The 18,512-nt window shown below is 36.2% G+C and overlaps 1 protein-coding gene across 6 annotated transcripts in view; it reads left to right on the top strand.

Moving 5' to 3' along the window:
- LOC126825386 (serine/threonine-protein kinase BRSK2) overlaps positions 1-18,512 on the top strand; it is a 695,489-nt gene that overhangs the window by 379,384 nt on the left and 297,593 nt on the right. For 5 of the 6 annotated variants that reach the window (XM_050555009.2, XM_050555005.2, XM_050555008.2 and 2 more), the window contains one exon: positions 11,881-11,932. In XM_050555009.2, coding sequence (XP_050410966.1) covers positions 11,881-11,932 — 52 coding nt within the window. The remainder of the gene's footprint in view (positions 1-11,880; positions 11,933-18,512) is intronic. The other variant, XM_056101811.1, reaches the window with a different exon arrangement.

The raw sequence follows: 18,512 nt of genomic DNA, 5'->3' as shown, positions 1-18,512 counted from the left end.
TATGGTGTATAGTTTTATTACAACAATACCTTGACTAAGTTCGATAATGAGCATTTTCTGCTCAGGGTAAGCAAAGTGATAAGCAATTTGATTGGTTGAGACTTTGGAACACAATAACTTCAATATAATTGAGCTATAATGTTCACACTTGGTGTAGGCATTCATTAGGTGAATGCCTTGATGGAGTTCGATGATAAACACTGTCTGCTTACGATCAGCAGAGATAAGCAATTTGATTGGTTGATGCTTTGGGACATGATAACTTTAGTTCTAATTAATAATTAAGTGAGAGTGAAACACTTGGTGTATAGTTTTATCTTATCAATACCTTGAGTAAGTTCCATAAATAAGCATTTTCTGCTTATGGGTAAGCAGAGCGATGAGCAATTTAATTGGTCGAGACTTTGGAACACAACTCTCCTTCTAATTGAGGTAGAATGTTATACTTGGTGTAGGCATTCATTAGGTGAATGCCTTGATGGAGTTCGATGATAAACATTGTCTGCTTACGATCAGCAGAGATAAGCAATCTGATTGGTTGATGCTTTGGGGCACGATAACTTTGGTTTTTATTGGACTAAATTTGTTGATGAGAATTTTCTGCTTAGACTAAGGATCGATAAGCAATTTGATTGGTCAAGCAGAACTAAGCAATTTCATTGGTCGATGCTTTGGGACAAGATAACTTTGATTCTATCTGATAGAGAGTGATGAAACTTAGTGTATAAGGTGATAATTTGTTTGATTGCTTGATACTTTTGAAAAAAATAAATGTGCGATTAATGAATATGTGTCATCTATTTATTTTGGAATTTCTACGGGGAACATCAGCTACTCTTGGCTTGTTAACTATAATATAACGTTACTAAACATTTCAACCAGGCAAAATTTCCCATTTTTATACGTCCACATGGAAATATTGTCGTCGCCTCTACAGGTCACAATTCTTATCCGATTTTGACGAAACTTGAAATATAGGTTTATCTCCAAAAGACCTTGGTCGCTTTCGATATTGCCATGTATCGGATTGAAACTTCATGGATTATGGCCCCTGATTGTACGAAAAATCACGTTTTTAGCTTTTGGACTCACAATTTTTAACCGATTTTGATGAAACTTGAAATGCATCTTTATAACCCAAAGATCTTGGTTCCTTTCGATATTTGCATATATCTGATCGTAACTTCCTGAATTATGGCCCCTGATTGTACGAAAAATCGCCTTTTTAAACGCCCACATTGAAATGTGGTTGTATATTGTTGTCGCCCCCGTCCGCCCATCCGTCCGGTGTCCACAATTGCTTGTGGATGCTCTATAGGCTAAAGTTAATATCCGATTGACTTTAAATTCATCCACAGTGTTTAAGGTCATGAGACGAAGAAGCCTATTGATTTTCAACAATTTCTGATAATTACTGCCAGAGTTATGGCCCTTGATCACTTTGAAAAATCTTGTGGATCTAAAGGCTAAAGTTAATATCCGATTGACTTTAAATTTATACACAGTGTTTAAGGTCATGAGACGGAGAAGCCTATTGATTTTCAGCGATTTCCAATATTTGCTGCCAGAGTTATGGCCCTTGATCACTTTGAAAAATCTTGTGGATGCTCTAGAGGCCAAAATATCCGATTGACTTTCAATTTATACACAGTGTTTAAGGTCATGAGACGAAGAAGCCTGGTGATTTTCAGTGATAATTATTGCCAGAGGTATGGCCCTTGATCACTTCAAAAAATCTTGTGGACGCTCTAGAGGTCAAAGTTAATATCTCACTGATTGACTTTAAATTTATACACAGTGTTTGAGGTCATGAGACGAAGAATCCTATTGATTTTCAACAATTTCCGATAATTACTGCCAAAGTTATGGCCCTTGATCACTTTGAAAAATCTTGTGACGCTCTAGAGGCTAAAGTTATCATCCGATTGACTTCAGATTGATACACAGAGTTTAAGATCGTGATACGAACAAGTAAATTTTTATGACTTGAACAGCTAAATCCATGATATTAAAAGTTTTGTATACTAAATGTTAGCATGGGGCAGAACTTTTTAAAAACCAAACAAATTCTAATGGTTTTCTGATAATTACTTCATGAGTTTTTACTCTTTATCAGATTTTAGTGTATTATAAATGTTTCATTACCGAAAAAATTAAAAATATGCGACAACACTTGTTGACTGCCCGGACGATTTAGCTGCTGTGGGCGTATGTTTCGTTGCCTGGCAACCTATCTTTTAGCTTGTGGTCCCTATAGAGGTCACAATTTTTATCTTATATAAAAAAAAAACCTGTGAATATATCACAGTTGTACACTAATGATGGTTGAGTTCGTATTTTGTGAAAATTGGACTAAAATGGACGGACATAATGGGGGTCCCTTGCACGCAAATAGTGTAAAAATATGATATATTAAGGTTGTGGACCCTCTAGAGGCCATAGTTTTTATCGGATTTGGATGAAACTTTAAATATATGTTTTTATCATAATGATCTTGTTTTCTTTTGATAATCACACATGTCCGAACGTAAATTCCTGGATTATGGCCCCTGATTGGTCTTAAAATCGCATTTTTAGCTTGTAGTTTTTTAGAGGTCACAATTGTTTTTCCAATTTTAAAAAACGTTTTAGATATAACACCATTCCACCATAATGAAGGTTTAATTGGAATTTCAGGAAAATCGAAATGGAACTGCCTGACAAAATGGCCGCTCTTTGTACGTAAATTGTGTATAAGTATGTAATACAAATGTTATGAACCCTCTAGAGGTGACAATTTCTATCCAATTTTGATGAAACTTAAAACATATCTCAGTCCCTTTTGATATTTGTGCCTTTCAGACCATAACTTTCTGGATTATGGCCCCTGATTGTACAAAAAATCATTTTTGTTTTTAGTTTGTTCTCTATCCATCTCTTGCAAAATGTGGACGTATCCTGCCTCGCAGCCGCTGGTTACATATTCACCATCACTTCCTGTCACATGTCATGGGTTATATAAAGAATCTCATCAGCCTAAATATAGCGAGAAACATTTCACCGGGGCGAAAAATTAATCTAATAATAAAGGGAAATAACTGAGACATATATTGCTGTAATTGGATTGACTTCCCATTCAAGAAGTTTCAAATAATTGGATCAAGCCGTTGAAAAATGGGGGCGGATTAGAAAATGAAATGAAAAAGGCGGGAAAGAACTAAAAAATAGCATGAAAATATAGAAAAATTGTAAAAAGTCAAAGGCGAAATTCAAAATTTTGAAATACTCAAAATTCGACCCAGAAATGTATTCATTTTGGAAATGGGACAAAAATTCTCCAAACTATGGCCTAGTGTTTATTTTCGCGCCTGTTCACATGGATTTTCCACTTTTTTTCATATTCAATTCAAAATGGTGACCACCAGTTGACCTAAATCAGTATTCTGCTCTGAAAATCTTTTAGGCATTCCTTCAAGGATTCAGAAAATGTAAATACGATGACTGTTAGTAAAATATTGTGGAAAGTCTTAGGGATTTTTCATGTTTCAAGATGGTGGCACTTCCGGTTCGACCAAAAAATTTAGAAATAAAATTCAATGATTTCAGATGTGTAAAACTTTTTGAAAATATATTTATACAAAAGCCAACACCCATTCTTTGAAGAAGGATAATCAGAAATGTATTAATTTCGGAAATGGGAGACAAATTCACAAAACAATGGTCTATTCCAAGTATTTCCAAGCCGTTTATGCAGATTTTTCACTCGTAAACATCTTTGTCAGCACGAAAAACCTCAAAGGGGAAATTCGAAATTTTGAATTTTTCAAATACCAAAAATTCAACCACAAGCTAAGCTATCCAGAAATGTATTAATTTCTGAAATAGGAGATGAATTCAACAAACTACGGCATATTGTGTTTATTTACAAGCCTTTTAATATAGATTGTTCACTATTTTTCATATTCAATTCAAAATGGTGACAATCAGTTGACCTAAATAAAAATTCTGCTATGAACTTTTTTTAGGCATTCCTTCAAGGATTCAGAAAATATGACTGCTTTACCTGTACGTAAAATATCGCAAAAGCCTTAGGGATTTTTCACGTTCAAAGATGGTGGCGCTTCCGGTTCTATCGATAGACTTCATATATTGTGAATGCATCAGTAATGTCTTAGAAAGTACAGGAAAAAAATTTCAAGCCATTATGATCTATATTTTGTCGATTATTTTTAAAGTTTTGAGTCTTAATATCTCCAAGGGGAGATAATTTAGAAATTTTCTAATGACATCTTTCAAGACGCATCATTAAGATCTACTTACATTGAAAATTTCATGAAAATCATGCAAATATTAAAGAAGTTGTCAAGTTGGTCTCAACTTTCGGGACAAAATCACAGCGACGAATTTTCGAAAATCTGAAATTGCAGTTGGAAATGATTTTTGTCAAGGTACTCAAAGAAAAAAGAATGAATAAAATGGGTAAAAAAACCACAAAGTTACAACTTTGCATCGTCAGTTTTTTCGTTGGTAAAATTTGGTGATTTCGGATTCGTAAAACATTTTGAAAATATATTTAATCAAAACTCACCACACATTTTTGGGAGGGTAGGTCAAAGTTACAAAAAGATCCTATGGTTAGATTCTGAGAATTCCGATTTGCAGAAAACACACATAAAAAAAGAAGAATAATAAACTTAACAACAGAAACATTGAGCATATGAAATATGAAAGTTTAAAAATTATTCAAGCATGGTTAAATGGACAATAAACCTCCTCTTAATACTATTTTCAATTAATTATGTAATGTCATGGAAAGAAAAGCACTCTTAACTATAAGAAATAATTTCTTCGTTTTGTTGGTATTAGAAGGCCTAAGCTTTAAAGGTCTATAATACTAGACAAGCCATATGCAAAGTATTTACTCATATGGTTTTGGGGTTATAATGATTTGTAAAAAGATAAATCAATAATCTCAAATGTTTTTATTGAAAAATGTTATAGGCCTATTCGAAATTGAATTTTAATGTGATAAATTTATTATTAATTCTTAATAAAGGCTTACGTTAATAACACAACATAAATCAGAAAAGTTTAAAGGAGACAAAGATATTTTATCTTGGGGGGGGGGGGCAATCATTTTAATTGAGTAAGATATATGATAGGCATTATCTAAAAACGAGTGTAGCACTTTGGTAATTTCAAAGTATTTTTGAAACTGTATATGGGGATGACATTTCAAATCTAGGCATCGGAACCTTGGCTATTTGGTGGATCAGTTTCAAAGATGTTAAATACTTTTAAAATTCAACGATAATTTACAGCCTAGATGACCTGGCGCCTGGTACGTTCGGGCATTTTTATGCGCGAACTCTTAGGTTTTTTTACTGGCATGCGCACAGGTACTATTTCTTTTTCTTTTAACAAGTACCCAAATCGGGGATTTCGTGCGGAGGTAGTTCGGAGGTAAACAGTCTGTGAAGTACAACACTTGCTACTGTACCTGTGTATCGCTAATTATAAACCGAATGTGTGAAGACAGTTCATACATATCACTCAAAAATTTTTCAGTACAAACTCAGTTGATTCACGCTCGATTTGCTACTAAACAAACCCATCGGTTTATTTTCTCAACAGTGTGACCCGAAGTGACCGCGGATTTATTGACCTTGTATGAACTTATCCATAGCTATATCCTTACACCGAGAGAAATTATCTAGTCTCGGTGAAAAGAACCATGGTCATCTGGTAGAAAATTACTTTTGTATTTTTGGGAACGGAAAACAGTGTTTTTAGAAGCAAACTAACCTGCCCCACATGAGAAAGTCATTATACTAATAATAAAAGGCGAGACCTCTTTTTGCGGCGCAGGCTTATCACTGAGTAGTAAACCGTCCACAAACAATAATATAGGAAGCCTAGTGACGAGTGTAGTAAGTAGGCTATAGACTATAGGTTTGAGTCGAGATTACTCGCTTTCAGTTTACTCTGTTTTTGCGATAACCAATTATGTGAGAAATACCATACTGACATTCGGTTTTTAAAAGTTGTACGCGAACTAAATGCGTTTGTTAGATACTGACAGAGCAGCCCCGAGTCGAACAATCGCCGCCCGAGCTGTCTTCGTCAGCTAGTTTCACAATATCGTGCAATAGGTGTATTAATGTGATTTTTAGGTTTAACCCCGCAAACAATGCCAAAATAGTGTTTTCACTGCTTACAGAAAACTGAAATTTAAAAAAAAAATTTTTTATGAGGGTGACCCTCCCACACACTCCCTATCGAGCTGCCGCTCGGTCTGCGCAGCCTCATGCCTGGCACATACTGTCAACATTGTATATTTTTCCGTTTCTGCCCTTCCCCCCCACAATATATATTTCACGGCTACGTTGCGACGGTACCAGCATACCCAGTTGTTGACACCCATTACATCACTCCTGTCTAACAAATCATAAAGCTGTGGTGTTACGGTGGCGGCATAGTATTTCACCGTAACACCACAGCCACTCTAACCATTCATAATACATCTAACTATCCCTTTACAGCACTTCACTCCCTACACATTTCCCCTCGTCCTACTTTCCCAAACGTCAACAACACATCTCATACATCCAGTTCGCTGATTAACCCTTGTACCACGTCTACTGGATTAGTCATTTGAGTCACAAATATATGTTTGTGACAATTCTCTATAGTTTCTGTTATCCAAAATACCGTAAAACTATGAAATTCTAGTGATTTAGTTTATCAATACGCATTATTTCCATTGAAGCTTGTGAGTAAATCAAATGCCAAGGTCATGAATCAAATGCCAAGTTCAAGACCAACCCACGGATACATTTCGAAACGAATAATATGCAATTTACTCATTTATTTTACCTCTCAACGACTGCCTGACCACATGCTAACATTGCTACAACATATGAAACTCACTCTATTGATATTGTAAAGGTTAGTTCAACCTGTCAACAGTTTTTAGTTTCGTCAGTCCGGCCCTTGATCACTTTGAAAAATCTTGTGGACGCTCTAGAGGCTACAACTCCATTTCATTCATTCATTCGCTCTAGAGGCTCAAAGTTAATACACATTGTTTAAGGTCATGAGACAAACAATCGGAACAAATTCTAATGTTTTCTGATAAATACTTCATGGGTTATTACTCATAATCAGATTTTCATGTATTGTAAATGTTACCATTACTGACAAAAGAAAAAATATATTCGACAACACTTGTTGACTGCCCAGACAACTTAGCTGCTGTGGGCGTATGTTTTGTTGCCTGGCAAACTATCTTTTTCTTTTATGTAACAATTGATAGACGTTACTTTGCTTGACACAATGAAGTTTTACGTCGCCACCATTTTGAAATATATGCAAATACTTTTACATGTTATCGAGTGAAAATACTAGCATCATATTTTTTTAGCTCTCCAAATATCAATATCGATATATTGATATGCTTATTGTACATTTTTATAACTTTCATTTAATTACATTTAATCATTAGGAACTACTTTTTTCTGGTGTATGGAGAAATAGTCTAACTTGTGACGTCACGTACGCAGTATGCACTGATTAATTAAAAGATCGTTTTGTCAGAAACATAACACCAATAATAATTTTGTGACTGGTTCCCAGAATTTCAGAAAGTCAGCCCCAGTAGAGCACGCTGCCTCCCATGACCATAAAACACCACTTGAACACGAAGATCGACTATTTAAAGATGTTATACCACAAGAGTTCCATCAGAGTTCCGACAAGTATATATGGGTGATTTGACGTTGTAAATAAAGTAGAAAAATAGTGTACTTGCGATGAATGAATGAGTGTCTTATGTTATTGCTATATTTTATGAATAAATAAATGAATAAATGATCATAATTTATTACATGTGTTTCTTTATTTATTATGGGGGTGAGGTTGGTATAAATGATTGAATTTCTGTGTGACTGTCCTTGACCCAATTAAACTTGATTGACATTTCAGTAGCATGTTGTTTTGTGGCTTCTTATTACAGCACCACTTTCTCCATGACCGGCTGAGAAAATTTTGGAAGTGGAAGCCCTGTTGTAGACGCTCTAAAGCTTAAAGTTATCATCCGACCTGTATTCAATTTATATGCATTATGCAATCTGTATTAAATTAGTAAAACAAAGAAACCTATAGAATTTCAACAATTTTTGTATGTAACATCTAAAGTTATGGCCCTTGTTTCAATCGACAAAAGTTATCATCTGATCTGTATGAAACTGATATCAGTGTCTTGTAAATGCACCCATTACCTACAAAAGAATAAATATGCGACAAGCCTTGTCAACTGCTCGGACGATTTAGCTGCTTTGGGCGAATGTTTCATTCCCTGGCAAGCTATTTTTAACTGATGTTTATCAGATTTGGTGGATAGCATTGGGTCATGAGAGGATGAACCCTATTGATTTTCAGCGTTCCGCAAATTTTCTCTCCAGAGTTATTCTCCACTATAGGGTATAGTTTTTAACAAATTAGTGGGAAGTTTGGGGGTCATGGAAAGATGAATCCTATTGATTTTCAGTGTTCAACTACTTTCATTCTTGATTTATCCCCTCCCCTTTGCTGAAAACTTTGTGAAAGCCATAGAGGCTACCTTTTTTAACATATTTTTTGCAAGAGTAAACAATAAAGTGGGGGACCCCTCAGGACTACATTTTATCGTTAATGCCATCCAATGCGAATGTTCTTAAAGTGTGAATCCATTTGAATTCATTGGCTTTCCTTACGGCATCGTTTTTGCCGTTATCTGGGTCAGTCTTAAAAAGCTCTATAATTTTAATCATAACATTTCTACTCGTATGTCTACCTAAGTTGAAGTGTAGTGCGACCGGCTTTGGCCTGTTGTGTCTAATGTTTGCTTTCTCCTACGTAGGCTACGTATTGTTTTTTGGAGGAGTATGTTAATAGGTAGACTATATTTCTACTTAAACAATTATAGCCCGTGCGGCAGGAATATTTCTTGCCAGTTTTACCACTAATAAAGTAGTTATTTTGGTCTAATTTGTAACAGATATCACAGTCCTTCTTGATACATTTTTCGAATAGATTTTGAACCGTGACTTCGCTGGTTTGCGGGTCCCGTGGTGGATAGATGAATCTTGCTTTCATCAGCGTATTCTTCAAATTAGGATTCCTCCTAAATGCCGTGATTGGTTTGATGTTTGAGATGGAACGGCACATATCCGATCCGGTTAATAGATGCCATTTCTCTTTTATGAGCATGCTAACTTGAACAGCAGTTGCATTATAATCCGTGATAGAAACAAGCAACTTTCGTTTTTTCAAAATGGTAGCCTTAGTCGGGCTTAACAGGTCTTTTCTGGCTAGAGAATTTGCCCTGTTCTTATTTTCCGACACTACTTTGTGTGGGTAGACTCTTTTATGATTAAAATTGAGAAGATTTTGGCTATGGCTTTCATAGTCTATTTCTAAGCAACATACTGTTGTATCTAGTAAAGCCGGAGTTAATTCTCAGCCTAAACGGTCTCGGTATCGTTTGTTTATTTAGGCACGCCTGGTGGTAGTCTATTTGAATACCCAGACGGCTAATTTTGCTGCTCAAGTTTCGGAGTGTTTTGCGCTCCGGTATAACTGCTAAGGGCAGAACAAGTGCTTTCTGATTGGCGGACTTTGCTCCGGTTTGATTTTCAGAGCTGAAGTCTACCCGGAGTCTTTTTGGTACGGGGTGAACTTCCCCTATTGTGATGTTAGACTCGGAATCCAGGATCTCGTTTGAAATCACTGATTTTAAAAAATTCATAGCTTGGAATAGGTTGCTCCACAGTTGGGTTGAAGTAAAAAATCTGTAAATAGGCTCCTAACCCTTTTGATCTCTAAGTTTAAAGTTTCCTAAACTAACGAGGGCTTAAAAATAACTCTATTAGGTTATGGGCATGTATGCACTAATTTTTTATTAGCTTTCGCCGTAGGGGTACCACGGCTAAATTAATTGGGAACTTGTCCTTGTTTTTCATATTCGGCCTTGAGTTAGGCTAAGAATTATGCTACTATTTCGCATACTTTGAAAAGTGACTCTAGGAAAAGATTTCTTGAATTCAACAAGGAGCTCACGAGGTTGTTTTTGCGTTTCTCAATACCCAGTCTTCTTTACTGATGTTTGATTCTGCCATAAGGAAAGCCAATGAATTCAAATGGATTCACACTTTAAGAACATTAGCACCGGATGGCATTAACGATAAGATGTAGTCCCAAGGGGTCCCCCACTTTATTGTTTACTCTTTTTCCCCACTGACCCCTTTGCACTACGTTCTTAAAATTCCGTTAGCTATTTCTCTCGTGTGCATCCCCATTTTTGGAACTCGTATCATCGACTCCGCTTAAAATACCTGGCACATTGCCATTAATTAACCTTAGAGGTATCCCGTGACGTCACAATAGGGACGTTCACTAATATTCCTACCTGCGAAAATGAAGCACAATGTCTCCGAAACAACGGAGGCAAAATATGGCAGATCGCCTTGTCCTGTACCTTTTCCAACCATGAGTAACTGGAAGGCTTTTTGTGAAGGAGTTGATCTTTGTCTCGAACTAGAGGCCTGGCCAGTTTCTCGCACATCGAATCGCGATGATTTGGCAGAATCAAACATCAGTAAAGAAGACTGGGTATTTTTACGTTTCAATCGAAAAACGCAAAAACAACCTCGTGAGCTCCTTGTTGAATTCAAGAAATCTTTTCCTAGAGCCACTTTTCAAAGTATGCGAAAAAGTAGCATAATTCTTAGCCTAACTCAAGGCCGAATATGAAAAACAAGGACGAGTTCCCAATTAATTTAGCCGTGGTACCCCTACGGCGAAAGCTAATAGAAAATTAGTGCGTACACGCCCATAACCTAATAGAGTTATTTTTAAGCCCTCGTTAGTTTAGGAAACTTTAAACTTAGAGATCAAAAGGGTTAGGAGCCTTGAGTCAATGCAAATAAGCATAATCATGACGGCAAATTCTTAGCGGAATATCTTTGCACACTTTTCGGAATAATCGACTCCGGTGCCAAAGATCGACTCCGGTCCATCTGTGACATCACATGTGCTCCGGTGCCCACTGACACTATATATAGAGGGCCACCGCACATCATCATTTAAGCCTGAAGAGTTAGAATAAGAACGAAACTAGCAGCTGAGAGAAATCTGGGAAGGCTGTTCGCCTATTTACAGATTTTTTACTATATATTTTTTTCAAATTTGGTTTGTTGCATTTGAGTGATGGAGGGACCCTAACCCTAGCGATATTCAGCATTCTGCGATTTTCTATTACAGAGTTATGTCCCCTTTTCTGAAAACCTTGTGAACACGATAGAGGCTACAGTTTTTAACATATTTTTTCAAATTTGGTTTGAAGCATTTGAGTCATAAGGGGTCTAACCCGACTTTCCGTTACTGAATTATCCCCAATTTGCCAAACACCTTGTGAACATGATTTGGTGGGAATCATTTGAGTGATGAGAGAACGAACCCTATTGATATGAAGTAGTCTGTGAATTTTCGTTCCGGAGTCATCAAATTTTCTCAATTTTTAAGTTTTCCTTTTCAAATCTGGTGTGAAGCGTTAGGACTATAAGAAGATTAACCCTATTGATTTTCAAATTTGGTGTGAAGCATTGGAATCAGAAGGAATTAATAGTGTTGATTTTCAACAATCTCAGACTTTCTGGTATAGATGTGTCCAAATTTTCATTTTGGATAAGCTGCTATATGTGCAAGTTTTCCCTTCAGATAAACTGCTGTGTGGGCATATTTCCATGCTTTGCGTGGCTGTCTTTTATAAACTTTAAATGGAAAAATTCTAACTTGGTGTTAAGATCAAGTTGTGCATTTGGCTTTTGTCTTTTTTCTTTTTATTGTATAATCTATTTATAGCAGATCCACCAAGAAAAAGAATTGATGCAGTCCAGTTGAATGGTCAAGCAAGGTCAGTCTTCATTTATTAATATAGCTGCTAAAATACCTTTTGTTGATAAAAATGACTTGGACTATGCATTCTATAAATTTCTTTATCTTATTGAATGGTAAAGTTATAAGAGTCTGTCTGGTCACAGTCACCTAAACATGTTACTTGACTGTGCTCAAGTAATGTGTGAAAGTAACATTTGTGCTATAAACATGGCCACCAGTAATATAGACAACTTTATTGTCCCCCACCTTTCGAAGAAAGCAGGAAATTGATTGATGCTTTTGGGACACTATAACTTTAGTTCTAATTAAGTGAGAGTGATGAAACTTAGTGTATAGTTTCATTACATCAATACCTTGACTAAATTCGATAACAAGCATTTTCTGCTCAGGGTAAGCAGAGCGATAAGCAGTTTGATTGGTCGAGACTTTAGAACCAAACATTGAGGTAGAATGTTTAGACTTGATGTAGATGTTCATTAGGTGAATGACTGAGTTCAATGATTAACATTTCGAGCTGAAGCTAAGCAGAACTAATCAATTTCATTGGTCGATGGTTTGGGACAAGATAATCTTGATTCTATCTGGTAGAGAGGGATGAAACTTAGTGTACAGTTTGATTTTGATACTTTTGAAAAAAATAAATGTGCGATTAATTAATATGTGTCATCTATTTATTTTGGGATTTTGTGGGGGACATCAGCTTCACTGTTGGCTTGTTGGTTTACCAATTAGCACTCCTCTCAACTATGACATACAGGACACAACACCAATCATACATAGTTTGTCATAAAACCATTTGATTAACCAGATTTCAGCTTTACAGATAATGGAATATTTGGTGATGAGAAATCAGGGTCAGCTTCGATTCAGCTAAATGCTTATTTAGACAATAAGCTTTATCTAGTATATACTTCTTCTGGTATATTGATCTTGTTTTAGAATTTTGGAGGAATTTAACTTTATATTCAAACTATCAATGATCAGTTGTCAAACCTCTGTACAACCCTGGTAAGTGAGTTACCGACCTCGGTAACAAATTTTCAAACCCTGCCAAGAGGCCAATGACAGGTGTCATTTAGTCAACTGGCGTGGTTTCGATTCCCCGGTTGTACATGACAAGGAGTAGGGTCACCTCGTGAGTTTTCTCCGGGTCCTCTGGTTTCCTCCCACTGCTAAAGAACCATACGCACAAGCAAATTATTGAAGTAAAATGGAACCATATGTTAGTCCCGAAATGACCTAGTTTGTGTTGAGTGGACGTTAAACCTCTCTCTCTCTCTCTCTCTCTCTCTCTCTCTCTCTCTGTTTCACAAAAACTTAAATCTTCGTAAAATCATCTTAAACTAAAATTCCATCATAACTTGTGATAGATGCGTTTCACAAAACGATTTTAATCATTTTATATAAAATCCACTAAAATAATATTTTAAGAGCCATTCCACGAGAAAACCATGCAGAAGGTGGGGGGCCGCCGATTGAGTTCATATTTACAGGGTTTGGTTGACACATCGAGCCCACTCCCCAGCCGAAATCACCGATTTTAGAAATCAACCGTTTCTGAGATAAAGCCTAATTACGTTTTTCGGACGATTTTCGTCATTTTCCGGTCAAATTTTGACCATTTTTGTAGCATTGCTATAGCCGTTAATCAAACAATGGCGAACTGAGGTTTGGTTGGTGATCATAGTCCGGGTCTCGCCCTACCATATTATAATGGTCACCTAGTTGTTGCTTCTCTTTTGTCGGACTATTTATCAATCCAATAAGTGTGAGTATCAACCTTATCTACGTGATTACCTCGGTGGTTTCTCCATTGCCGGACAATTTAATCTCATACAATCATATCAACCGAAAGCACGTAGAAACTAGTCATTGATGTCACATATTATCCTAATAGTATATAACATCCCAAATCAATGGACAGTCATTATAAATTTCAAAACCTCTGTTTATTGTTAGCTATTAAACCTTTAACTTATTTTCTGTAATGGAACTCCTTTTTTTAAGACACGCTATATAAATTCACATCTACAGTGGCATTTTCCCGCGATCTCGATTATCGCACGAAACTCACTTACCATATAAGGGTCATTCCATATCAACTGATGCAAGCTTTTAACCAGACCCCTGCGGATTTTTCCAATTTTTTTATATTTTGTTATGGATCCATTGAGATGACCATATGCCAAATTACAGGCCAGTCGAATAATTTTTCGCGAAGTTATGGCGCCCAGAAGAGTTCTATGTCAGAAAATTGAGTCACATCCAACCGCAAATTGGCTAAGTTCAAGCAACGAATTAGGCAGGTTCAAAAGCCAATAGACTTATTTTAACTTGCTTTTCGAATGGAACTCGGGCCAAATTTTCCGAATCTGGCATTATTTTTGACCTACGCCTAAACCCTGGGTCTCTAACTTGTACTGAATTTGGTATAAAAACGACTGAAAATCGAAACTTTGCGACGCGCTCACAACCAAACTGCGAGTGCGGCTAATGTCATCTCTGGATATTCTGGAGCTCTTGGACAGGTCTTATGGCCAAACAAAAAAATTAGGTTCTTCGGCCCCGGGTTCGCAGAAATTTTCGCACCTGAAAATTGAAAATTTTTCAAAAATTTCACATTTTTACGCTCAAATTTCGAAATGTGGGGTCACATAGATTTCGACGAAAATCGCATGGTAGTAAGAACCATCCAGGGTCATGTTTATGTGAAAGTATGAACTTTGATATTTTTCTCCTTTTCTCCGCCTTGATCACTCTGAAAAATCTTGTGGACGCTCTAGAAGCGAAAGTTAATATTCGATTGACTTTAAATTTATACACAGTGTTTAAGGTCATGAGACGAAGAAGCCTATTGATTTTCAGCGATTTCCAATATTTGCTGCCAGAGTTATGGCCCTTGATCACTTTGAAAAATCTTGTGGATGCTCTAGAGGCCAAAATATCCGATTGACTTTCAATTTATACACAGTGTTTAAGGTCATGAGACGAAGAAGCCTATTGATTTTCATCAATTTCCGATAATTACTGCCAGAGTTATGGCCCTTGATCACTTTGAAAAATATTGTCGACGCTCTAGAGGCTAAAGTTAATATTTATACACAGTGTTTGAGGCCATGAGATGAAGAATCATATTGATGCTCTAGAGTTTAAGATCTTGATACGAACAAGTAAATTTTTATGACTTGAACAGCTAAATCCATGATATTAAAAGTTTTGTATACTAAGCGTTTAGCATGGAGCAGAACTTTATAAAAACTAAACAAATTCTAATGGTTTTCTGATAATTACTTCATGAGTTGTTACTCTTAATCAGATTTGAGTGTATTATATATGTTTCAATACCGAAAAAAGTAAAAATATGCGATTTAGCTGCTGTGGGCGTATGTTTCGTTGCCTGGCAACCTATCTTTTACAAAGAAATAGTAAGATTTTTCACTGTCAAAATGTCAAACAGGAAGTAAACAAACGAGAAAAAGTTGTCTGTTCATAAGGGAAGTAACTCTCATTATGCTAGAAATGTTGCATTCGGCTAACTGGTTTTGGCGACAAAAGTCGCCATGGGTATTTAACGGTAACGTTATAAGCGTCAACAAAAGTCACCATAGGTCAGTTAAGAGTTAAAATACTTTCACTTGATGTTTCACGTTTTTGGTGTTGAAATGTAGCTTATAACCTCTACTTCCCATCTACTGGTGTGATTATCGATATCTCCTTTTTCATGATAGAATTTCCAAGAAAAATCATTGTTTTTTGCGTTTCCATGGATACCAGACGAACCACAGCCTTTAGCCAAAAATTGTCCAGTAGATTTTTCGGACTTGCAATTAGCATTGTTCATGCCAAATTTAAAGAAAATCCATACAGGCATAACTGTGAAAATATGACTTTTGTTGTCGTCAGTACGAACAATCCAAACCATTAGACAAAATTTGAAGTCCTAAAAAAAACGGTATAGGCAAAATAGTGTAATAAGGCAAAATAGTGTAATCAGCATATGGACTGTTCACCGTGTACAAAATACACGACAAACAGTGGTAACAGGTGTCCGGAAGAGTAAGCCTACCCTGCCTGGCTGCATCCAAACTATTAGGCGAAATCTCGGTAAAATAACGTGATTGGCCAATGGACTATCGGTATGCAAAATGCATGTGACGAATAGTGTTAACAATTTTTAGACAGACATTATCAGGGAGATTGTATACACGTCAATTAAATATATCTAGAATAATAGCCGAGAGAGACATGTTATATGCTTTTGGGACAAGTTTGGAACATAGTAAATAAAATTGGTATTTTTTTGGTGATTAATATGTAGTTAGGACCCAAAATAAGTTGTTAAATACATTGTGACATATAGATATATTTGGAATAATGATAATGGCCCGGATCACATAATTTTAATATACTATCATTCACAAAAACAATTGTCATTCAATTTCTTTTCATAGCATGGGATTATATATCTGTGGCCCAACCGTGTATTTTATTATAAGGCAGTTTAGTTTAGGCAATTAGATGATGCTCCAAATTAAAACCCCAAGAACAAAAAAACACCCAAAACCCAGTAAACAAAATTCTTTGTTACTATTTTTATACGCCCACATTTTCATGTGAAACTTCCAATCAATAGAAAGTCAAAATGATGCATTTGATATTCAGATAAGTTGACACAAAATATTAATAGAATACAATATCAAAAAACCATCATTTTATCCAACGTTTCGTCAGTAAAAATACTAACTTCTTCAGGGATGAAGAAGTAAATACAAAATGACTGGAAGTCAGTTATGACATCATAGGAAGTTATGACATCATGGGAATGATGATGTCATAGACTTAGATACAACATGAAAGGTTAGCTTAACTAAAACTTAGGTAAAATTATGCATGATTATGAATGATTTTGAAACCCCCTGGATTTAACTCATTTAAACCGTTAGGCCAAACTTATTCAAGTCTATGAATCCACAGACTTTCTGCTGTGTTCAATTTTTATACGCCCACATGGAAATGTGGTCGTATATTGCCATCGCCCCCTGTCCATCGGTCCGTCCGTCGTCCACAATTTCTTGTGAACACTCTACAGACTACATTTATCATCTGATTGTTTTGAAATTGATATATACTATTCAAAAAAAGTAGGGGATATTTGATTTTTAAGTGTTATTAAAGTCACCTAATGAAACTGACGAAGAAACAAATGACAAAATGAAATGAAGTTCACATTCATCGATTTATTGTCCCCCGCCTTTCGAAGAAAGCAGGGGACTATTAAAATGGGTTCGTCCGTCTGTCTGTCTGTCTGTCTGTCTGTCCGTCTGTCTGTCCGTCACACTTTTTGGGACACAATAACTCTCTTCCTAATTGAGCTAGAATGTTCAAACTTGGTGTATGTGTTTATTAGGTCAATGCCTTGATGGAGTTCGAAGATGAGCATTTTCCGCTTAGGGTAAGCAGAGATAAGCAATTTGATTGGTTGATGCTTTGGGACACGATAACTCTCTTCCTAATTGGGCTAGAATGTTCAAACTTGGTGTATGTGTTGATTAGGTCAATGCCTTGATGGAGTTCGAAGATGAGCATTTTCCGCTTAGGGTAAGCAGAGATAAGCAATTTGATTGGTTGATGCTTTGGGACACGATAACTTTTAATTGAGCTAGAATGTTCAAACTTGGTGTATGTGTTTATTAGGTCAATGCCTTGATGGAGTTCGAAGATGAGCATTTTCCGCTTAGGGTAAGCAGAGATAAGCAATTTGATTGGTTGATACTTTGGGGCACGATAACTCTCTTCCTAATTGAGCTAGAATGTTCAAACTTGGTGTATGTGTTGATTAGGTCAATGCCTTGATGGAGTTCGAAGATGAGCATTTTCCGCTTAGGGTAAGCAGAGATAAGCAATTTGATTGGTTGATGCTTTGGGACACGATAACTTTAGTTCTAATTAAGTGAGATTGATGAAACTTGGTGTATAGATTTATTATATGAATACCTTAACTAAGTTCGATAATGAACATTTTTTGCTGAGGGTAAGCAGAGTGATAAGCAATTTGATTGGTAGAAACTTTGGAACACAATAACTCTCCTTCTAATTGAGGTAGAATGTTCAAACTTGGCATAGGTGTCTATTAGGTGAATGTTTAAACTTGATGTATATGTAGATGTTCATTAGGTGAATGTCTTGACTGAGTTCAATAATTAACATTTCGAGCTGAAGCTAAGCAGAGCTAATCGATTTCATTTGTCGATGGTTTGGGACAAGATAATCTTGATTCTATCTGATAGAGAGTGATGAAACTTAGTGAAAAAAATAAATGTGCGATTAATTAATATGTGTCATCTATTTATTTTGCAATTTCGGCGGGGGACATCAGCCTCACTGTTGGCTTGTTCCAAATGATCGTTAGACTAAGTAAGGCACAGACTGACCATTATAAGGGTAAAATGATACCCGGGGTCAAACAGCAAAGTTACCACAGCATCACAACCAAGTCAGTAACGGGTAAATCCTCCTCTGTTTGCCAAACAAGCATTGATCCGACATGGCATACTCCTAATGAGACGTCTAAGGTCATTTTGGTCCAGATTGTCCCA

This window comes from Patella vulgata, chromosome 6 (assembly GCF_932274485.2).
Source record: "Patella vulgata chromosome 6, xgPatVulg1.2, whole genome shotgun sequence".
Lineage (NCBI taxonomy): Eukaryota > Metazoa > Mollusca > Gastropoda > Patellidae > Patella > Patella vulgata.
This window is presented reverse-complemented; position numbering and strand designations above follow the sequence as displayed.